Consider the following 24521-nt stretch of genomic DNA (forward strand, 5'->3'; position numbering starts at 1 on the left):
TTTTGCCATTTTTCTCAATTTATAACCTACCTGGGCCCTCCAAATACTCATTCAAATGCCAGACACATCCACTGGTGACGCTCTCCTTCCTACGTGAAACTCACTTCAAACATACAATGTTCTCCCCAAGTGACAGGGCTCACTGTAACTCAACGAAACAAGTCACAGGTAATTAAAATCGAAAGGTTGCAATGTATCAAATTGCAATTTCCAAATCGACCAATGTAAATATAGGCCTTTTTTTGCTGCTACAGGACACATTCGCCACATGGGCACACAAGCAATTCTGGCTCTTTGACATCTCCGCGGTCCAGTTGCCTCTTGGGTATCGTTGCTTCAGCATCATCAGTATCTTCTTCGCGCACAACCAGATTGCAAAACAATTCCAACTATGCAACAATCAAGTGTTTTGTTCGTCGTAATCAGCACCGCCCCAGTCGATGGATGTGACGCCCTTCCCCTTGCCCTCCATGAGCGCCTCCAATTTGTCCTCGTTCGTTACATAGGCGCCGTGTTGCCTCTTTTGTGCTATGGCGTATTTGATGGGGTCCCTCCACTCCTAAGAGAACGCACGACGTTAGAACGCGAATCCCAGAAAGACGCGCTAATGAACTCCACCACTTACCCGCCACCAGACTTCCTCGCTCTGCACTATGCACCGCCGCCCTTCCTCGCCGTTTGTGGCCGATGCAAAGGGCCACACCGACTGTACCACTTCGTACTTGTGTTTGCTTGAGAAGATATTCTTCATGCCCATATAGAGCTTGCTCGTCTTTTCCGCCTTCTTCACCTTCACCTTGGCATGCGTGACGGGGAACGAGACGTGAACTTGACCCTTGTACTGAGTTGAAGCAATCAAGCTGCGAATCTGGCCCTCCACATAAAGCGTGTCCATGTTGGCAACCACTCTCTCGAGTCCTTTTCGCCAACAAAGACCATGATCAGTCTCAGACTTGACCACAACCAGTATGTGCTTGACATGGAAAAAAAACCAGGACTTACCGAAGGTCTTGACAGGTGCCGGATCCTCAACAAAACGACGGCACCATTCTTCTAATTCTCTGTCACCAACTTCAGGAATGACATCCGGCTTGGCGCCACCCCGGAACGCCATCTCGCCTGGCGCAACACAACGGATGTAGTCCATGCGCTTGCTCGCATCATCCGGTATCAATAAACCCATAAGGTTCAACTTGAAATCAAAGTCTACCGTGCGCCCGCGCGTCCCTTTGATGTGTATCAACGACTTTGGTGGGACGCTCGCTTGTGTCTTAATAAGAGCTATCAGGGCACTGGCGCTCGCCGTTAAATGCTCCGCCTTGGAGGAGAGAACGGTGCAGTCCGCTGACAAGCTGAACGTGGGCGGCGAATAAAGCTTGTAGTCCAATCTGGGCAGGCCCGGGTAGCACGGGGGTCCCTGCGAACCTTGCGAGTCCTGCGTGTGAACCGAGATGGAAGTCTGTAAACTGTCGGCGGGGCTCGAGTAGGGCGGCGGTTCCGACGAACTGGCAATATCTGTGAGAACATCATTGCTGTTGGAACGGGCTGCAAGCAAGCTCTTTTCAGTAACCAAAGATGACGATGTCGCTGTTCGCGTTGTTCCTGCTGTTACCATCGTTGTTGTCGTTGGTATGGTCGCCGGTGGCAACGGTAGCGGCGGCAGCTCTGACGGCAATTCTGAAGGCAGCTCCGACGGCAGCTCCGGCAGCGACAGTGACTGCAGTCGAGGATGGTTGGGCATGTCGGCCATCGTGAGAAAACCGGCCTCCACAACTGGTATTCCGGAGTGCAAGGTATGTAACCAGATCAAATCTGTCGGCAGTCAATTGGGTCGGAAGTACGGCTATTAGACGGACACAACCTACTCCGTACAAAGAGTAGCAAAGAGAAAGAACCGAGAGTAGTGAATCCAGATACGACGGGAAAAGGGTAACGCAATTCTTATTAGCTTTTGCACAACGTCTGTATAGTGCGGGTACACTGCAGTGCGAAGTCTCCGAATAGTATAGAAACACCGGGGCTTGCTCTAGGCACCATTATTTCCAGGCGCAGTGCCGATAATCCGATCCTCACCTGCGCCTAGCCACCTTTGGTGCCTGGAAGGATCATCAGCCCCCTCCCCGGCTGAGCAAATTCGATTGCGACCTGGCGAATCGGGCTGCAACGCGCTCGAAATATGGCTTGGTCGCATCCGTATATACAAAGTTGGCTTCATTTCCACACGCCAGGGCAATGAGACCGAATGATCTAAGGGGGTCAGCATTTCGACACAATCGCTCAAGCTAACTAGGTGAGCCAATGTAAGGGACATCGTGAAATATATAAGGCAAGGCTCGTTGTAATAACCATTTGCCTGCGCTAGGAGTCATGGCCCGTCTTGCTTCATACACGAGGCATCCTGCCTAGTCCAAACGCCATCCCAAGGAACCCTCCCCCTATGATTTAAAATAAATAAAACCCCCTGACATCGCCAGACCATCCGGTCTGCATGCCATGCTCAATGCGCAAACGCCTACCTGAGCGTATCTGAAAAATACAAGCTAACCGACCATTGTCTCATACAGTCATCCAGGGGCCCGAACATTCCTAAGTAAAGCATCGGAATCAAACCAGCTGGAAGCCTTCATCCTCGGCAACGCGCATGTGTTCCTGTCGCAGGTTCTGACGCGCCTTACGGCCCTTGAGAACCTGACCATTCTCGTTAAGAATCTCGTACTCCTTCTCGACCATGCGCTCCGTCTCTCGGCCCGTGGTCTTGACGAAGACGTCGAGCGTAAGGGGCCGATTAGGACTTTCCATTTTATCGAAGCTGTACTTCCAGTCCTCTGAAGACACGAGATTTCTCCAGTCGTCGTGGAACGGAGCCAGATCCATGAGCGACTGTGTGAGGGGATCCTTAATCTGCTCCTTGGCACGCATGGCCGAGTGCAGGCGGCTCTGTGGGAGCTCCCAGTGTGATCGGAACTTGGTAATGTTGTGCTGGGTCTTCTTGTAGTGGGAGCTGCGTGTCGTGTTAGAAGCCACGTCGGAAGAATACACAGGGTACATGGTAAACGTACGTCTCGCTGTTCTTGCCCCTGGGGCGGGTCTTGGCGCGCTGTTGCTCGCTTCCCCCAACAGCCTCCAGGGTTGTCCAGTCCAGCCGGCAGCCGGCCAAAGGACGCGCTCCGTTTGACCACTTGGACTGGGAGTCCTTGTTCCTCTTGTAGTCCTGGTGGGCGCTTCGGAGGTCTCTCTCGAATTGCGCCTGGGATTCGATTGCGGCGGTCATGATTCCCGATTGCGTTTGGTCAAGTAGTTCTAGTTGAGCAAGCAATGCGAGGTTCGGTCTGAGAAGGCACGCGCGATAGAAGTCGATGACCAACAGTGCTCGAGTTTTGTGGTAGCTTGCACAGTCGCTGGTGCAGCAGTTGTGGTTTTGGGGGGTATTAAGGGGTAGGTTGGAAAGGAAGATGTATGACTGATAGTTATAGTTGACGGAGGGAGTTTTGGTCGGCCGGAAGGCGAGGCCAAAAGGCAACGAGACTACAGTTGGATCAGGATGGCCGGTTGAGTCACCGGGCAAGTTTAAAAGGGCTGCCGGTATGACGGCAAGGACAAGGGGCAGGTATAGTGTCTGTCTGCTAGAGCAAAGTTGTTGCAATGTAATGAAACAAATAGGTCGACGGTAAATGTAAGGTAAGGCGAGGTGTACAAACTTAAATAGGAAGACAAAGAAGCGATGCCGTTGGGAAACTAGAGAGGAACAGAGGGTACCATGGCCAAAGCCGTGGGATTGCGCCCGTGAAATAAGGCGAAGCAGGTGCCTCAACGTAAGGTTACAAACCAACCCGGAAGGAAGATAGGAGGCGCGTGTGTCAACTTGGAGACAGCCGAGCCCAAGATCAGATGAGACAAAGGGACGTGGATCGTAGTGACTGTGACGAAATGGGTTGCTTCCTTATCTCTCCCAGCTGCTCTGTTGACAACAGTCTCTAGCCCGAGCAATCTTGGGAGGAGGGGCACGGGGGACTGCCCTCTAGGCTTTCTGGGGGCTTATCGCGTCGGCTCAGCGGCCAGACGGATGATAAGGGGCCCGATAGATGGCGCTGTGCATCATGATAAAGCTTGGGGCGTGGGCTAACAAGCTGTGGGAGGGGGTGTGTGCGTGAGCTACCTCGGGGCTGTGGCAGGTGTTGTGGGGTGTCGAGTGTGGACCGGGGCGATGCTGCAGATGTTTCTCCTTCTTTTGGCGAGGGACAGCAGCCGCCAAGTAAGAGACGGGAGTCACCCGGTGTGACTCGGGGCGAGTGGAGCCAGCTGGCAGCATCTGCAAGGGCATCTCGATTGAGGCGCAGCTGGCTGGAGAGGGGTCAGGACGTACGATTATTAGTACCGTATAAATACATGGTATCGCCCATAATATAAATTATGCCATCCGCATCCGTGCTGTGTGACTACCGGTACTCTGTACGAAGTACACAGCAGCCAGTCGCGACCTCGCTTCAAAAATTGATGTCATGCATCTACCGTGCATGGCCCCGCGGCGGTCTCCAGGCTTCCTCCCCGGCCAAAACTGGCGCGTGGGCTCCCCGATGACGATGATGCGTGCAATTCCATGCACTCTCGAGTCCAAGGCATAGTCAGCTGGCAGCCTTGAGCCATGCCGCTTAGCCACTGGCGTGCTGCCAACTCATCTTGGTCATATGGCCTCACCCCCCCCCCCCCCCCCCCTCCATTGTCATTCTTCACTTTCACCTCTGGCATCTTTCCCCTGGGCCCCCAAAGTCCATCTCGTCCTTACCATTCATTCCCCAGTGGGTGAAGCATCCCAAACCTCAATCCTGGTAACGCCAGCTGGTACACATCGTAGTTCTCGGCTCCAAAATGGCCAAATAACCGAGCTGCCCCATCCGGCAGGAAACTCCTTTCGTCATTTATTACGTCGAGTGAGACGGGCTGCCTATATATGTCTTTGATTGGCGAGGGTAACAAGGAGAATCATTAGGCCTTGATGGCCAGACTGATTCGCATTTGAAGTGGTCCCGACACCCGCCAACCCAACTCGATCCGGCCTTGCGCGACTCAATACCTGTATTCAACTCTCACTGTTATTCCGATTCCAAGTTTTGGGATCCTTAACTGTCTACGGCGCGGCTGATGCCTGCAGATATCAGGCGTGTAAACAGGCAGTGAGTGACCCGTCAACGCGGCCACAACGCTTTTTTCTGCTTCTCTTCTTCTTTCATATTTTATGGGAGGAGTGTCACGAGACACTCGAACGTCACCATAAAACTTCCTATTGAACATAATTGACCTTGGTCTTTCCGTTCTGCGTCGTACAATCACAACCGTTTCATCACAGGCAAGGTGCACAACACAGCGGCCAGCCTATCACGAGACAAACGCCATCCCCTGGCCTGATCTCAAGCAAACACTTGCATGTACATGGTACAGAGTACCTACCCTCAAGAAATCTCCACTGAGCTGAGCCGGGTCCATAACACACGTCTGGGTGTGCACGGTCCAGAGCTAGGCCGCGCTCATGCACGCGGCACGCAGCACGCCAGTCGCTCCCTGGCCCGTTCCCCCAAACATGGAAATCCGCGATACTATCTAATTATGTATAGGCCCCCTCGCACTGATCACCTGTGTCTTGGCAATCAATTATCCTCGCAACCGTCAGGTGGGATCTGAAAAGCCAGCCCCTGGTCTAATCTCCCAGACTCGTCACATTCAGACGCTCTCAACCACCGTTGAGCTTCATGCCGTAGTATTTCCAGCCCAGCCCAGCCCAGCATCAAGAAGGGAGGGGGTATGTGGACGCGAACAGCTTCTAACGACAACCAAAGGCGATAATTAGAACGAATACAAGTCTAATCAGCAACTTCGGACAATAAGCCTTCGGTTCTCAACCAGGTAGGCTTGCTTGTTTGCCTGCCACCCTCAATGCAGGCAGGTTCGCAGCCGTACATCGTCGTCTTAACCAAACCTCAAACTGCTGGCCGGCCGTATCTGCCAAGGCGAACCGTCGTGTAAGTTCTTTAAGTTTCGGCCTCGGACGACACTAGGTCCCAACCATTTGGCGAGGCCATGGACTATGACTGGACTGGAACTGCATTCACACTTGTACCTTTGAGCTGCGAATTCGTGAAGGTCGAGGAAGACGCACTGAGAGAAGCAGCAGCTTGGCCCAAGCAACAAGCCATAGCTTCAGGAGCTTGCCGGTGCCAAGGCCATGGCATCCACGGCCTTCATCGGTGCATCAGTATTGGAGAGCGGCATTGGCTGCTAAATACCTCCAATCATCCCCCCTGCAAGTGTGGAACCTCGCCCTTTCCTCCATGTTTATTTTTGTAAACACCTCCCGCACTGTTCCAACCTAACTAGTTCGGCAGCTGGGACACTACGCTCTGATACTCTCAGTTGGAAAATCTTCATCTCCCAAATCGCTCTCAGCACCAATAAAAAAGAGACCACAGTATGGTTGAAGGAAATGGACAAGGTCTGGCTGGCATCCGCGAGTGAATGATGGACACGAATGCCGCCGTGGCTTGGGCTATGCCTTTTAGTTGCTGCATGGCCACTCACTCCCACGCGTCAAACTCATCGTTTCATTCCATCTACTCATCATAAGTTCTGCCTATGCCCTCGACCCATGCAAGTGCTGCTCGAGAATGGTCGCCGGGTAAAGGATAGCCCAAAATGGCGGGTTGAACCCTATCTTTCTTGCCATGATCCGAGTCGTCAAGTGTCCTGTCTCAGACAACGACCTAACGACTTCGCCTTCCTTATCTCCGTTGTCCGTCTCTTGACGCACTATTCCTGAGCCGACGTTCCCTTGACGAATTCAACCTTTCCCAAGCAGCCAACTGAGCTTGGCTTTGCAGTAAACAAAGGTCGCTGAATGTCTTTTCCCCAGCCATCCACAACCAGTCCTTTGTCTGCCTATTACATAACTCGCAGCTTAGATTTACCTCTCAAACGCCACTTTCAACCATTCTGGCTCTCAAAGCGCTTTGCCTCGCTTCGACGATCCTCCATCTAAAAGCCTGCCTTCACTTGGCCAGATAGTCACCTCCACAGACTTTCTTCCACCTGAAGAAGATGAGGTCCTCTGCCCGGCTCGCGGGGCTGTCACTAGCGCGCTCCTGGCCCTTCAAGTAGCAGATCGAGCCAAGCTTTGTCCATCGCCTCAGGACTGCCCGTCCGCTCTAGGATCCACAGGAAATGGCCTTGCATTCAAGCCACCAACCAGATGCGTACCGATTTAACCCCGCCGTGGCTATTAAACAAAGAATGGCTTCGTAGGGTAACAGTGGCATTGTTGGAAGAGCTGTGCTGTGTAAGCTGTCGACGCCTGCAACAACATCAGCTCCTGGTGATGCTCGAGCGGTATATATTCGTCTCAGTCCCCCCCTCCTTTGGCCTAGGAATCTCCTGATCTCCATCCTCACTCACTATCGCCTTTTGGCTTACACTCTTTTCCTTTACTTCTCGTTTGAGAGGTGACCTTCTTTTAAACATAGGAACCCGGCAATACAGCGCCATCATGTCTTTTACTACATTACTCTGCCTTCTCGGTCTCACAGCGACCGCCCAGGCAGCATGTTCTACCCTCCTTATTGACAACTTCTCCAGATCGTCCCCTTCTGGTCTCAACAATCTGGGCCAGTGGACCAGTGATGATACTTCCATGGCAAACATCGCCCTTGGTGGCGGAATCCTCTCCTTTGCTCCCAAGTCCGACGGCTCCTCCTACTTCTACGAGAATGTTGGGTGCCTCAAGGCCGCCGCTCAGGGCTACAAAGCTCTCTCTTTGACTATCAAGGGGCCTAAGAGTGCTTCCTTGTTTTTGGAGATTCAGACCAAGGCGTCCTGCACCGACTCGGTTCATAAAAGTCACTGGGCACAAGTCACTGGCTTGACTGGCTCAGCACAAACCGTCACCATTTCTCTATCCTCCTTCCAGGGTGCCAATCTGGACGGTATTTCGGCATTTGTCTGGTCCACCTACAACAATTTCTCAGGCTATCAACTCAGCAACTTGCAGCTGGTCTGTAACGATGCTTCCAGCTCATCCACCTTGACCACCTCTGTTACAGCTACGAGCAGCCCACTTTCGACATCGCAGTCACGCGCCGTCTCCTCCGGTTCGTCTGTATCGGCTTCGGGGGCTTCAACTCTGTCAACCGTACGCACCGCCAGTGGCTCGTCAAGCACGGATTCTACCTCATTTCAGACTTCGGTGCGGTCTTCCAGAGCGTCATCCGCTTCGGCATCGTCAAGTATCTCCCGCGGCTCTTCATCGACTTCAAGTGCACTTTCCTCGTCTTCTTCTGTCCCCTTGTCCACAACATCATCCTCGTCTAGCAGCAGTAGTCGCTCGTCAACCGTGACCAGCTCCGTCACTGCCCAGTCATCTCCAGCTTCGTCAAGCTGCAGCAACCTACTGATTGATGACTGGGAGTCAGAGTCGAGGTTGACCTTCCTTTATTACAATGCTATGCTGCAGCCAAGCAGCGACGATGGGACGATGAAGAATATTGCCGTAAGCGGCAACAGGGTCACTTTGACACCCAATAGTAAGGACTCTTACTTTTACAGCAAGACTGCGTGCACGAATGCTCAGACTTTGTACGGTGGCATTTCCCTGCGCATCAAGGCCAGCAGGGGCACAACTTTTAGTGTTCAACTGGCGTCGTCCGCCACATGTGGCGGCGAGGACACGAGTTTCGGCTTTCAGTCAACGAGCGAGCTCGGTTGGACGTTTGATGGCACCGAAAAATTGTACAGTCTGCCATTGTCCAAGTTTTCATCGATCGATAAGACCAAGGTGTCATCTATCCTGTTCAGCGGCCTCTCAGGAGCTGTAACATTTGGCCCAATGTCATTTTATTGTGGCAATACCCCATCTGAGTACGTCATAAAGGCCCAGTCATCGGCCACCGCATCGGTGTCGACCGTTCCCGCCCCCAGCAGCACTGGTGCAGTTAAGCTTGTCGATAACTTCGCTTCCAAGGATAACAACGCTCTCGGATTCTGGCACGGTGGCGACAATGATAATGCCATCACATGGGGCAGTGGGAAGGTTACTATTAAGGCGCCAGATGCCGACTTCGCTTTTTACACACAGCTCTCAGCCAGTTGCGCCGACATAACTAACTACGATGGCTCGTACTTGCACGTTGCTTACACTGGGAGCAACAAGTTCACCATTGCTATGCAGCAGCACAACCAGCAGTGCGATGATGCGATCGCACCTTTCCCTGAGACTTGGGATTCACTGGAGGCAGCGCGGTACGCCACTGGAAACGACATCTATATCCCCATATCGCACTTCAACATCGAGCGAAAGCGTGTCGTTGGCATAGCTTTCAAGGGCTTCTACACGAACGAGGCCGTCACCTTGACAAAGGTCGAGATTGTCCCGTCAGTGCCAGCCAACACGCGGATCCCAAGCAAGCTCCCTTCGGGCAACCTTGTCTTCGCGTGCAAGCGCCCCAACTCCATTGCTTTCGCCATTGACGACGGCGACCCAAAGTTCGCACAGGAAGTCATGGAGGTTATCAAGTCAGAGAACATCAAGGTCACCTTCTTTACTGTCGGCGCCCCTTTGAGAGACCCAAGCACGAACCTGAGCAACATTTATCAGGACATGATGAAGCAAGGCCACCAAATAGCCCTCCACAGCTACACTCATCCCAGGATGGAGGGTCTTCCTAACAACGATGCAATTGCGTGGGAATACAAGCAAGACATTGATGCGGTATCAGATATGTTTGGTCTTCGCACCAAGTACTTCCGGCCACCTTTTGGCAACGAAGGTGCTCGTATGCGTCAGCAGCTAGCCGCAACTACAGGCAACGACAGCCCTTACATTGTCAACTGGAATATTGATGTGGAAGATTGGCTTTGGGCCACCTCTTCTACTCCCGAGAAGCAGCTGGAGTCTTTCCAGCGCGACCTAAACAAAGGGGGCAGCTTGGTTGTCATGCATTATCTGTACCCTAGCACGGTCCAGTATTTGAGGCAATTCATCCAGATGGCTAAAAAGACGGGTAAGCAGCTCATGCGGGTCGATCAGTGTATGATGGACCCGGAGGCGCCACCTTTGTAAGGAGAGGGGGAAGTACGATAGGGGCTTGATGTTCAAAACGGTATGACCTAGACATGGGACGGAGTTGGCTGCATTTACTTTTAGGAGAGTACCCGGATTCGAGATTAGACAAAATTAACCAATACAGTATCCACATTCTTTCATGAATATTTATTCGTTCTACTTTTGGGTGCCATCAGAAACCTTTCCTGCTGACTATCTGAATGTTTCCAGGGATAGGGAAACTGATCGACGATGACACCGAACGGCACGCATACTGTTGCTGACAATGACAGTGCATGAAGCTAAGCAAAGCAGCCCAGCAGCCAGCCAATCTCGCACTGCATAAAAGATATCATCATCAACGTGATACGTTATTTGGCTTAGACGGCATCTTGCCTGTCAGACCCACACAGCCTTTCTCTTCGGCATCCAGAGAAGACATGACATGCTCGCCCTGTAACCGCATTTGCGGCCGCTAAGTTGTATACCCTTACCGTCAGCTCATGTTCCCAGGCCAAGACGCCATGGTTCTTAGTAAGAGCCATTCGGAAAATGGACTGCATTGTCCCTAGTACGTACATACACTTACCAACTTTGTTTGTGATCCCTGTGCAAGTAGTGGTTGAGAGATGTATATATTGCAGGGAGAATATCACGTTGTAGCGGATTACTTCAATCAGCGCATTTCCTCACCGATACCAACAAAGTAAATTGTCTGAGATTGTTTTTCATTTCACTCCTTCCAGAACCTACGATGCCACTTCCGACCGACGACAATATCGTTGAAACCTCACAAGGTCTCGTTGAGGTTCTACACAACATCTTCGGGCCACACCCAGGGTTCAGACCAGGTAAATGGGTACTAGCCCGTTCAAGGTCTAATGGAACGGGCAGCTGACTGCTTCCCCAGCACACGCCAAAGGTGTTTTACTGAAAGGCACATTCAGACCGACAGAAATAGCTGCCCAGCTCTCGAAGGCCCAGCACTTCACGACACCAGAAACCCCCGTGATCGCCCGATTCTCCAGCTCTACGGGCATACCCAATCTCCCGGACACTGACCCCAACGGGAACCCACGCGGGTTCGCTGTGCGCTTCCAGCTGGCGGGCACGCCTCGTCGCGTGCATACCGATATCGTGGCGCATTCAACTCCGTTCTTCCCCGCGCCCAACGGCGAGGAGACACTCGCCTTCTTCCGGAGCATTGCCAATGGCACTGTTGGAAGCTACGTGGCCTCACACCCGGCCGCACTCGCCTTTGTCCAGGCGCCGAAGCCTTTCCCGGCTAGCTTTGGGCAGGAGAAGTATTTCAGTGTTAATGCGTTCAAGCTGATCGCTGCCGATGGCAAGGAGACTTTTATCCGTTACCGTTGGGAGCCAGTCCGCGGTGAGCGCTATCTCGGAGATGACGAAGCCAAGACTAAGTCTCCCGAGTTTCTCTTCAACGGGGTACCTGATACCTTGAAGGAGGGTCCCATTGAGTTCAGCCTTGCAGCACAGGTAGCTGAAGATGGTGATGTGACGGACGACAATACTATCCACTGGCCTGAAGAGAGACGGGTTGTTGACTTGGGAAAGTTATCGCTACAGGGGCTAGTGGACAACGATGCCGCAGAGCAGAAACACATCATTTTTGACCCTATACCCCGTGTTGATGGAGTCGAGGCATCCCAGGATCCTCTTTTGCAGGTCCGCGCAGGCGTGTATCTATTAAGCGGCCGGGAGCGTCGAGAAGCTTGAATTTTTAAGTATTTAATATACTTATTGAATTACAGAGTGCTGTAAGGTGTATATATATTGCTTTAAGTTCTTCTAACCTGCCTTAACGTATATAAGGGCCTAAATACCTATTTTTATATATACTTATAACTACTATAAATATATTTAAAAAAAAAGTATACTAAAATATTTATTTATATAATATAAAAAGCGTAAAAATACTTTTTACTTAAAAATTTAATTAACTAAATATAATTTAATATTATAACTTAATAAGTTAATAATTATAATATTAATTAATAAAGTATATATATAATAAATAAGGCCTATAGCCTAGTATTATATCTATATAACTATTATTTATAAATATTTTTATTTTAACTTACTACTATATTAGCTAATAGCTATTTAGCTATATAACTTTTATGCCTTAGTTATTAAGTATATCTTTACTATCTACTTTTAAGATAAATCTAGCCGTTATTATAAAATAAACCTCCTATTAATCTAATCCTACTATTATAATTCTCTTCTAGTAAGTAAAAGACCTTAATATATTATAATATAATTTAATACAACCTACTACTTTTTAAGCAGCCTTATAAGAAAACTAACTTTATAGTATTTATCCCCTTAATAGCCTAAGCGGCAGCGTTTATAACATCCTTAAAGTACTTAAGGTTACTAGTTTTATTAAAGCTATTAAGATTATTAAAGCTATTAAGATTATTAAATATATCTATAAGCTTAGAAATATAGACTATAATTATCTTTTATATTTTCCTATTATTATTTTTAGCTAGAAGTTTAAAGCTAAAGATAGCTATATTAAGCTTTAGATTATTTAAAAGCTTAAGAAATAATATCTCCTTATTAACAGCCTAAAGGCTAAGATATTTAGTAACTATATCTATTTATAGTAGATCTCTATAGGTAGTATATAAGATATAGTAATCTTTAGGCTGTAGTAGACTATATAAGTTAAGAGAATACTTCTTAATAATATTATAAAAAATAAGATTATTAGTTTTTTAATTAATAAAGAATAAGTTAATAGATAGGCCTATATAAATCAAGCTTTTATATATACTGTTATAAAGTAGGATTCCCTTAGTAGAAGTAATTTAAAGTTAAAAGTAGCTTAATTTATCTAAACTAGATAGACTATATAAAGCTGGCTTATATATACCGGCTTTATATAGGGCAACTACTAACTTTATATAGGCTAGCCAGCCGTCTAGATAAGTAGTCTACTAGGGTAGAATAATATACTATAATTTTATACTATATTATAATATATACCTATTTATATTAAGCTTTTTCTTACGGTTTTAGATTACTTTAGATAAAAGTACTCTTTATATAACTTATATTATAAGATTTAATAACCTTAGTAATAGGTTTAATAAAGCTATAATTATTAAGGTGGTATCTAAAGCTTTTATTAATATTATATTTATTTATTATTTTAGCTTTACTTATATATATATAGTAATAGTTAAAGTAAGGTTTAAACTAGTAGCTGTTTTATATTATTACTTATTTTTAACTAAATTAAACTATAAAGATTTAATATAAGCTAGAGATATTATATTATAAGGTAATATATACTATAGTTTACTTTTATAAAAGGTAAACTATATTAGACTACTTATAAAGGGCTAGATTATTAAATACTACTAAATATGTAATTAATATTATAATAAAACAATTTCTATAAAGTTATATACTAATAAATATTATATATTTATTTACTTTTAGCTATTAAATATATATATATAGTAAAATTTTATAAACTTATTTTAAAATTAAATTACTATATAAAGGTGCTTTATAAATAGTTTAACTACCTTTTATAAGTTTATATAGAATAGTAGTTAAAGTCTTTTATTAGTTTAAATAGTATTTAGCTATAAACTTAAGTAAATATAAAGGACTTATTTTTAGATAATATTTATTAGCTAATTAATCTTTAGTATATTTATTACTATTCTTTAAAGTAATAATATACCTAATATAATATAAAATATTTTAATTTAACTTTAAATATACTACTATTATAAGTTAATATTATATATAATATAAAATTATAGTATATTATTCTATTTTAGTAAACTATCTATTTAGATAGTTAGCTAGCCTATATAAAGTCTATAAGTATTATATATAAAGCTATTATATATAAGCCAACTTAAAATAACTTATTTAGTTTAAATAAGTTAAGCTACTTTTAGTTTTAAATCACTTTTACTAGAAAGTTATACTTTACATAGAAACCTTTTTAAAAAGGAAGAAGATAAAAAAGGTAGTAATACTAGATAATATACTACTTTATAGTAAAAGGAGTATTATTATTTATAAATAAGTTAAAGCTAGGCTTATAACTATTATAAAGACTTAATTTAAAAGGTTATTTTATATAAATATTAAACTACTTAATATAATAAACCTATAAAGACCTTTTTAAATATTTAAAAACTAATAGCTATAGTATAATATATTAAAATTTACTATTTATAAATAGAAAGACTAAAAAATAAATATAATATTATAGTATATTATACTATATAATTAAGAATTAAAAAGTCTTAAGTTCACCTGTTATATATAGTGTTTCTTAATATATTTAACCTAATAGTTACTAAGTTGTTAGAAACCAAAATATATTAAACATAAATAGTATTAATATTTTTTTAAGTATTTATTAAAAAGCTTATATTTTAAAATAAAATATACAGCTAGAAATTAATTACTTTAAATAACTTAAATATATTACGCTTTCTTTATTTACTACTATAAATAAACTTATAATATAAATTCTTCTTTATAAATTAATAACCTTTACTATATAAAGCAAAAGTATTAAAATACATGTTTATTTTATATATTAAATAGTAATAAAATAATATAGTTAAGTATATAAATATTAATAAATATAAAGTTGGATTTTAGATTAAATTAAATTAAAAGTTTTATTATATATTATAAAAGTAGTTTATTAAGAATTCTTTTACAGCTTTTAAAGATTTAACTATTTATAAATCTATTAAACTACTTAAAATAAGATTTAAATAATCTATAATGTATTAAATAAACTTATAAAGAAAAATATATTAAAGTTATATTAAAATCTTTATTTAGTATTAATCTATTAATTTAACTATAAAAAAAATAATGCCTTTTTTAAATTTAAGGTTTATAATATTACTAAAGTATATAAAATACTTACTATTAAAACTTTTCTATATATAATAAAACTATAAATAGCTTTATTATAAATAGTAATTAAAATAGATAATATTATTAAAGATAAATAAATTAAAGAATTTAGTAGTAGTTAATATTTTAGCTCTTTATAAGTAGTCTAATATAATTTATATTTTATAAAAGCAAGCTATAATATATATTACCTTATAATATAATATCTTTAGCTTATTATTAAAACTTACTAGTTTAATTTAGTTAAAAGATATACTATATAAATTAAAGGTTTAATCTATTAATTTTAACTATATACTTTAATTTAAAATAAAGAAATAAAGTTATATAATAAAGAAACTAACTAAAAAGGGAAACTTTATTTTTTTGAAATATAAACCTATTTAATTATATTTAAATTCTTAAAATATAGTTAATAAACTATTTATTAGTATAACTATATATATAGCTTTAATAGTATTTATAATAACGTTTAAATTAACTTAATATATATTAATAAAGCGGTATCTAGAATTAATATAGCAGTATCTACCTTATAGCGGCGTCTATATATATCTCTCTAATTAGCTGAAAATTTTATTATTAGTATATATTAATTCTAGTACTTCTTTTTAAATATATTTATCCTTTTTTTAATCTTATTATTTTAATACTACCTACTTTAAAGTAGTAGTTTATAATTAATTTTATAACATCTACCTATTAATACAGCTTCTTTTATAAGTAAACCTTAACTAAACTTATAACATTAAGCTAGAAGTAATAGCCTTACTAATTAATTCTATCTTTTTAACTGCTAACGTTATTATAAATCTACTCTTTTTATATCTCTTTTATTAACTAGCAGCCGCCTTAATATCAGCTAATACTATAATACTAGTAATCTATAAAGATAATATAACTTTATTATAGAGATTCTATTTAAAATAATAAGAAAAATAAATCTAATTAATATATATTATCTATATAACCTAAAAGAATAATATAGATTATACCTTTTATATAACTTTCTAAATAAAATAAAAGGTATCTAGCTAACTATCTTCTTTAAATTATTACTAATATTTAGTTTACTACTTATATAAGATAAAACCTAATAACCTCTCTAACTTACTTCTAACTAGTTTAATACTATTTTAAGATTAATTTAAAAGATTATTAGAATAAATTAAAGGTTAATATATATACTTTTTAAATAGTATAAAAGAGTTTACCTATAATAAGAGATATAAGGTTATTTATTATATTCTTTTACTATCTCTTTACTTAGTAACACCCTTCTACCTATTAAAACCCTTCTACCTACTAATAGCCTTCTACTTTATTTACCTTTATAATAAGGCCTTTAAATAATACCTTTAGTATCCTCTTTAGCAACAGCTATATTTTATACTATAAGTAATAAGTCTTTTTTTCCTTTTTTAAATAAGATTTTAAACCTATTAATTACTAACAGCTTAAAGCCTATTAATAATATACTTTTTAATTAAATTAATATATTTATAAAAGCTAATAGATTTAGTATTATAAAACGGAATAGATATATATTTTATAAAGGTTAGTATATATAGTATTCCTTTTAATATAACCGTTTTAAAAACCTAAACCTTATAAAAGGTATTAATATTTAAAACTATAAGTCTTAAAAGTATAACTATAAATAGTAGATTATTACTAAAGCCTTAAAAGAGGGGAAATAGCTTTTATAGTAATACTTTAAAGTAGAATATAGTTAATATAACTATAGCTTTAGTCTTAAAGTATTTATATATCCTTTTTATTATAGGCTTACTTAGCTAATTAAAGATATAATTAAAACTATAAGCTAAAGGGTTGTTATTTAAGTATATAATATATATATTATTATTTAAAAGTAGTTTTCTAACTTTAAATTTACCTAATAAGATACCTATAACGCTAAAGCTTATATAAACTAAAAGAAGCTAGAAAGGTATTTATTAACTATAATACTAATTAAGCTGTTTAATAAATAAAACATCTTATATATTATTAAATAAGCTAAAGATAAGCTTAATTACCTTATTAGCTTTATATAGACCTTTTCCTACTACCTTTAAATATAAAAGTAGTTCTTTAAAGTAATTAGCTTTAATAATATATATAATACTAATCGCTTTAAACTTCTACTATTTTAAGCTACTAGATAGACTTACTTTAAGTTTATCTTTAATATAGTATTTAGTCTTATTAATAATAAAAGACTAAAAGGGTTTTAGTTTTTTTAATAAGTATCTACTAACTAATTAAATAATACTTTATTTATTAACCTACTATTATTATTATAAAGTATAATAAGTAGATAAAAGCTATACTAAAGAAATAATTTCCTAAAGTCTAATAACAGGTTTATATCTATTATATTAACTTTAACGTTATACTTAAAGCTAAATAGAAGTAAATTAAAGATTATAACTATAATAGTAATAGTAGTAGGTTTAATAATAAGGATGTTAACTAAGTAATATAACTAATAGTTAAACTTAGTAATAAAGATTAAATATATATTAATACTTTAGTAGATAAAGTAATTTTTTCTACCTATTATAAGGTATTAACTATATAAAAGCTTGTTATCTTTATTAAAACTAAGTATACTTTTAAAAAGGTTTAAATTAAGCTTTATAAAAACTTTAACAACTAATATCTAGTTTTTTAATACCTTTATATAATATATATACCTTTAAAAGTATAATAGATATATTATTTTATTTAAAAGTATTAAAACTTTAGTATTTATACTACTTTTAATATAAAGTTAAATAATAATAATATTAAAAGCTATCTTTTTAATAATCTTAGTTACCTATATTAACTAGTTAATATTATATAAAATATAATTAGTAACTAGAAGCTATATTTTAAATAGATTCTAAAAGTATATAAGTCTTTACTTAAAATATCTTAATAAGCTTTAGATAATACTTTTCTTTAAGTATTTTAGGTTAATTATAATATAATACTAACTAGTATAAAAGGTAATACCTTTTAGTAAAAGGCTATTTCTACCTCCTTTTAAAGAGTATAATAATAACTATATTATACTAATTAAGCTTAATATCCCTTACTACTATAAGATCTACTTAAAGATAATAGATTTAGCAACTTTTAGTAAGTAGAAGATATATTTTAGATAACGCTTATATAAATTATATTCTTTTAATTTATACTAAAAGATTCTTAACCTTAAGATTATAACGTCTCTTTATAAAAGGCTAAAGAATATAATACAGCTAGTTTTAACACAGCTACCTATATCTAACAACAGCTAGGTATCTAAATAGGCTAAAAGAAGGTATACTAGCTAAACTTTAAATAAGTATAAGTAAGGCTGCCTATTAGAAAGCTAGAATAAGTTAATAATAGCTAGGCTTATATAAGAAATAAATCAGCTAAGTTAAAGCTAAGATATAAGCTTATCTAAACGATAAATAAGAAGTTAGTCTAATATACTTAGTATAAAGAAGACTATAAGATACTATATAAGTAGGCGCCTACTACAACTAAGTATTTAAAGACGTCGTTATAAATAGAAATTATTAATTAGTAATAGTAATAAGTAATCCTAGTAAATATATTAATTAAAAGTAATTAGTTAGTAAGTAATATAGGTATTATATACTTTAACTATAATAGTAGTAGAGGTAGCTCTTTATAGCTATAGAAGGTAACAGTAGTAGGGGTGGGGCAGCTCTTTATAGCTATAGAAGGTAAGGCCTACCTTCTATAGCTATAAAGGGTTAGCCTATAGAAATAATATCTTATAGCTATAAAAAGAGCCTCTATAGTAAGCTATAGAGGCTGCCTATTTAAGATTAATAAAAGCTAATAGATAGGTTAAAGCTAACCTTAATAAATCTTAATTAAGGAATTACCTAGAAATAACGGAATAAAGGAATATTATTATAGCTATCTTTACCGCCTTTAGGTAAATATATTAAAAGTTTCAGCTAATTAGAGATATATATATAGACGCCGCTATATAGTAGACGCCGCTATATTAATTCTAGACGCCGCTCTATTAATTTTCTTAAATAATTAAAAAGATAAAATATATTTTTTATACTTTTTAATAAAATATTTAAACTTAAAGCCTTAATATATCTTATATTAAATATATTAAAGAAAAAAAATATTATAATATAATATCTTTATATAGTAAGTATTATATTATAGTAAGTAATATACCTTTTAATATCTTTCTACTATTTATATAACCTAATTAACCTATATTATATTAAATTAATTAAAACTACTTATTAACCTCTTCTTTAAAGGTCTCTTTAACTACTTAGTAAGTTTATATATTATATTTAGTCTTTTTATAATTACTATATTACTATTTATTTAATTCTTCTACCTTTAAATAAATACCTCTTTAAAATATATTTTTACTATTAGTATTAATAATTTTCTTTTTATTTAAATTACTTCTGCTATAGCTATATTAAGTAACCTTTTAAAATAAAGTTTTTTATTTTTACTTTTTAGTATTTACTTAATACTTTATTTATTATATAAAGCCTATAGTTTTTAACTTTAAGAAGAGCTAACTTATATACTAACTTATTAATACCTTTAGCTTATAAGTTAAATACTTTATATAAAGGTATTAATAAGCTATCTTAATATTAATAAATCTTTTTTTAAGTAAAATAAAGCTTTATATAGCTTTATATACTATAATTAATATCTTTAGATTTTAAAAGCTTTAGCTATTTAGCTATAAGTTAGATAATATTAATATCTATAGCTTAAAGTCTAGATAATGGAATGGGGCGGGGTTCAACCCACGCGGCCCATGCAGACATGTAGACAGCAGGGCCACTTTACCCCTGACTGCATCACCATCCTGTCTTTTCCTTAGTCATCAGCAGGTATTTAGACCTGATCAGAGCAGATTGAGCCTGATCAGACATCGGCGCACACCATCACATTAATACTCCTTTCTTTGCGTAATCTGGAGATCTTCTATGAATTCACTTGTGCGCGCGTGCGACTGTAGCGAAGGTGACCACTGAGCAACAAGGCAAACTCTCGACCCTCCCCGTACAGCCCAGAAAGTGTGATTGTCTGCTCAGAATAGGCCTGGTCAGGCCTATCTCTGACAGACAATTGACACTTCTGTTGCTCTGCGGACGGGAAGTCACTCTATGGTAGGCGGAACCTAGGGTGCGTGGTAGTCGCTGGGTGTGTTGTGGTGTTTTGCATCCATCCATCCCTACTATTCCACTTCAATGGTGCCTCGTGGCGGAATCGAACCACCGATCTTCTCATTACCAATGAGAGGTTGATAACCTCTTACACCACAACGACAAACCAAATTCTTTGGCGACAAGATGAATCTGATCTGATCAGAGGAAAACCGACATGTGCGACTACTTCAGGAGAAGACATTTGACCCTGAAACGATACTGATTGATTGACTGATTGATTCGGTTGACCGACATTTCCTTGGCCCCTGTCAATCTGTGTATTGAAGTAAGGTTGCAAGGAAGTTGAGTCAACTGCCGAACGAAAATGATTGACACACCGACATCGTTTGGCCCCCCGGATATTGCGGGATATGAGCTAAACCGCATTAGTTTCACGGGGGACGGCCAAATTGTATCTGGACTCCAGATTCAAATGAATATTGGCCTGATCAGGGGCAAAATATTGACATTAAGCGAAAATACGAGAAGGCGGAGTGGGGCGGTAACAATTAAGCATCAGCGGACTGTGGTAAAGTTGGGTCTTGGACTCATCTACATTCCCTGGTGTCGAGACATCGTGACCGCCTCACTTCAATTGACTTCGAGATGGGCGGAAAACATCGGAATAGGCCTGATCAGGCCAATTCTAATGGGGGTAGCCGTCTTTGCGAAAACTACAAAAGGAATTGTCGAAACCGCCATCCGAAAAAGGGGGAACCATTCGAAACATCACGAACAGCAACAACGACAAGATCACTCCGCACAATACCAGGATTGCCCTTGTGGCCGAAAGATGGGCGATAACGCGTTGCCCATTCCTGATCAGGCCACAGCGGCGACGACGGCTTCCTCAAGCGCAGCGCCTACCGAACCGGGCAGCTTGCACTCATTTACCGGTTGGAGGGAACCTGGGCCTCAGATTCCTGACGAAGGAAGCGACAACCTGGACGAGATACCAAGAACTCCACCGCTTGTAGAACCTACGACAGTGCCAGAAATGGCATCGACGCCCGTCGGGTCTGATCAGGCCGGAATGGCCATAATGATGGCTCAATTTGCCCAGATACTCAAGAATACCATTGAGGGGGGAAGCAGAAGGTCTGCCCCTGGTATCAAAATGCCAGCCCCTGGAACCACTGGAGCACCTACATTTGATGGTTGCAATGTGTCGGAATTCGTGGAAAAGTTCGAAGCACTTGCTGGACTATCCCGTTACTCTGAGAAAGACATGGCTACTGCGTTCCCATGGTATTTGCCAGAAGAACATAGAGCAACTGTGAAAAACGTGGTTGCAACTGGCGATTGGGAGGCAGTAAAGACCTTCATGATCGACACATATGGGCCACTCGATGAAGAACTTGTCCTTAGGCCCAACAAGCAGCTTAGGGACCTGATCAGAGGACCCCTAATCCAGGATGATGATCTAACGACGGCTGCAACACTGTTCCAAAAGATTGACAGTGTCAAGGCTAAGGCAAAAGCGAGGGGCAAGTCTGTGATCTCTGACCCTGAGCTTATTGAGTTGGTTGCCAAGAGGTTTACAGAGAATGCCTTCACACAAGTGGCCCAACAACTAGGCATGAAGCCTGGGGATCTGTTTGAAGAAGGACGGTTAAGCTCCTTTAAGCCGGCGATGCTTTCCTGGATTAGTGGAAAGGCTAGGTATAAAGGCGCGTTTGGCGACACTCAAGAGGAAGCAGCCGCCCCGCCCACTTCAACGACAACCAGGAAAACGGTATCCAGGCCTGATCAGGGTAAGACCAGCCCGAAAACGGTACCAGAACGGAACGACGTTACTCTACAGGGAAATCCGTCCCTCGATCACCTGGCGGCCCAGATGCAAGCTCTGACTCTGGCTCTCCGAACATCGGGTCTTCCGCCGGTTAAAGCATACACCACCAGCACTGCAACGCGTGGTGAAGCCAACTACGGGGGATTCCGAGGAGACGCTGGTCCGAACAGTTTCAGGAAGCCCGGATTCGTGCCCGGCCACCCAGACAGATGCTGGTATGATGGGTGTGACTCCCGAACTTTCTGGAGGTGCCCGCAGCTCCTTGAGGACAAGAGTGCCGGTCTGATCGTTTATCAGGACAACTGTTACAAATATGGCCTGATCAGATCGTCATCCCCAGATATAACGGAAGTCCCTGATTCTGTGATTTGGGATGCAAGACGTAGCTTCCAACCGGACCGCCCCGCTGTGCTGGCCCACATTGCCAACAACGCAAGATACCCAGGACCATCAGCTGCGGCAAGAACCATCTTAGACAACGACGTCGGGCGACCAATGTCTGCCACTGTGAAATCTATGGCCCCTGAGTTGCCTACTGTTGGTGTCCGGGCGGTTAAGGCGTGCCTCCAGCCTTTGCAGACACACACCAGCGTGCTTGCAACTTCATACGCTAAAATTGATGCGGCGACAAGGTCTCAAGCACAATGGAACAAGCCTGATCAGACTAGAATCCTGAAATCCCCCTTGGCAGGGCGAGTTGAAAAGTCGAAATGGACACCGAGGCGAAACAGCAACACCGACCGGCCACGCGAGCACATGCCAAGCAGGCCTGATTCTCCGGAAGTCGAAATGATCTTACAGCCTACTCGTGAAGCATCTGTAGAAACGATAGACCTTCCGAGCGTAGGGCAGTCTGATCAGGTCAGACTCGATGAGAATTCGGCTGCTGCACTCGCTGTCACCCGGAAATTGACAGGATCAGTAACTATACCCTTTGAAGTTGCTTTTTCTGTATGGCCGGCTTTCAAGCAACACATGCTGGCCTCCGCCAGGCAGTTGCTTAACGATAACGGGTACCGGGATATCTTTCTCAAGGCGCCGGATGGGCTCTTAAGCACAGCAAAGCCGTCTAACAAAGAGGCTGCTGAAGCTATCATGCGTAAGTATGAGGAAGAACGTCATGCATTCAACCAAAATACCACGCAGGTTAAAGCAATGTATGCTGTTGACCCCAAACTGATCGACAAACTTTCGCCAAACTTTGTGATGCCACATCTGGTCCTTGAGGTTTCTGTAGGAGGAGATACGCCTGATCAGAACGCGAAGATTCAGGCCATCCTGGATACAGGAGCGGAAGCCAACATCCTCAGCCGATCGTACGCTACCAAGCACAACCTGCTGACGACGCCTACAATGATGGGAATGCAGACGTTTACTCCTACTGCTGCTGGGAGATCTGACTTTGACGGCGCGATGTGTGGATGGGTTTGGGTTGGCGAATATAAGATCCCCACAACGCTCTTTATCGCTGATGATCGAGCGACTACCGATCCGTTGCTTCTAGGCGGCCCCTTTCAGGTGCATTCTCGTCTCAATTTCGAGTATGATGAAGACCTGATCAGCGCCGTCCTGACCTCTGGAACCACAAGGCTACACATTCCAGTAGGTTTTATCAACCTTGGAAGTGCAGGAGATTTCAGCTCCTACTTCCCGCAATGGGATAAGTATGTAGAGGATTTCGCTGCCGCCCCCACTCCTCCGCTCAGCCAGGGAAACTAGAACCCAGCAGCGATACCGGGACGCGTGCTGGAAGGAAGGAATACCCCGGGCTGGAATTAGAGGAAGACGACGAGGAGGTGATCCCGTTAGACGACGAAGACTTCGCCAAAGTGTTCAGAGTAATTGCCCAAGAAACACTCGGACCGGTCTTGGGAAACGTGCGGAAGACGATGGATAAACTTGGGCGGCATTCCCCTGACTGCACCGACTGCCAAACACCATCTGGGCATCGATGCACGCCTGATCAGGCCTATCCAAAGATTTACACGACAAAAGCTGCAAAAAGGAAAGACAAACGCGCAGCGGAAAGATGGATCAACTCCATCGTCACGACAGCAAGAGAAACAGAGGCAGCATGGGATCGGTGCCAATCACGTATTGAGAACCGACGAGTTATTAATGCTATGAACCGAAAGCAACCTACGCCTGATCAGGCTACAGTCAAAGCTTACACCATGTACAAGACAAAGGATAAGAAAATCAACCCGATTGATGACGAACCATCAGATGGCACTACCCCTGAAGGCGACCCCTTATGGAAAATCAAGAATCTCCAGGAGGCTAAGAGAAGGATGATTCGAGACAACAGTCCTTACTCTGGCCTGATCACGCCAAAGTTCTCTGATATCGAACAAGGATCGCGGCTTACGCCTGAGCGTCTTGGAGATATACTTGCGACTGTTGAGCACCTACTGCCAAATGAAAGGGAGCTCCTCCAGCAGATCCTATACAACCGAGAAAAGGCTCTAGCCTGGGAATTCAGCGAGTGTGGGAGTCT

At 41.3% G+C, this 24521-nt stretch overlaps 5 protein-coding genes across 5 annotated transcripts; 3 read left to right on the forward strand and 2 right to left on the reverse strand.

The window, feature by feature from the left end:
* Positions 1–400: 400 nt before the first annotated feature.
* EsH8_VIII_000794 (uncharacterized protein) lies at positions 401–1750 on the reverse strand (the record flags this gene model as incomplete). Its single annotated transcript, XM_083269836.1, has 3 exons — positions 401–559; positions 626–918; positions 1003–1750. The coding sequence occupies 3 exons, from the start codon at positions 1748–1750 to the stop codon at positions 401–403; spliced, it is 1200 nt and encodes a 399-aa protein (XP_083129604.1).
* Positions 1751–2604: 854 nt separating this feature from the next.
* Positions 2605–3271, reverse strand: EsH8_VIII_000795 (uncharacterized protein; the record flags this gene model as incomplete). The annotated part of the gene is made up of 2 exons (XM_083269837.1): positions 2605–3001; positions 3060–3271. The coding sequence occupies 2 exons, from the start codon at positions 3269–3271 to the stop codon at positions 2605–2607; spliced, it is 609 nt and encodes a 202-aa protein (XP_083129605.1).
* Positions 3272–7531: 4260 nt separating this feature from the next.
* On the forward strand, positions 7532–10099 carry EsH8_VIII_000796 (polysaccharide deacetylase family protein; the record flags this gene model as incomplete). The annotated part of the gene is made up of 1 exon (XM_083269838.1): positions 7532–10099. One exon carries the CDS (start codon positions 7532–7534, stop codon positions 10097–10099), a length of 2568 nt encoding a protein of 855 aa, XP_083129606.1.
* A 534-nt stretch (positions 10100–10633) lies between these two features.
* On the forward strand, positions 10634–11821 carry EsH8_VIII_000797 (catalase-like domain-containing protein; the record flags this gene model as incomplete). Its single annotated transcript, XM_083269839.1, has 3 exons — positions 10634–10652; positions 10726–10932; positions 10992–11821. 3 exons carry the CDS (start codon positions 10634–10636, stop codon positions 11819–11821), a joined length of 1056 nt encoding a protein of 351 aa, XP_083129607.1.
* Positions 11822–21025: 9204 nt separating this feature from the next.
* EsH8_VIII_000798 (retropepsin-like aspartic protease) lies at positions 21026–23743 on the forward strand (the record flags this gene model as incomplete). The annotated part of the gene is made up of 1 exon (XM_083269840.1): positions 21026–23743. One exon carries the CDS (start codon positions 21026–21028, stop codon positions 23741–23743), a length of 2718 nt encoding a protein of 905 aa, XP_083129608.1.
* Positions 23744–24521: the final 778 nt, after the last annotated feature.

Source organism: Colletotrichum jinshuiense, chromosome 8 (assembly GCF_051148585.1).
Source record: "Colletotrichum jinshuiense chromosome 8, complete sequence".
Classification (NCBI taxonomy): Eukaryota; Fungi; Ascomycota; class Sordariomycetes; order Glomerellales; family Glomerellaceae; genus Colletotrichum; species Colletotrichum jinshuiense.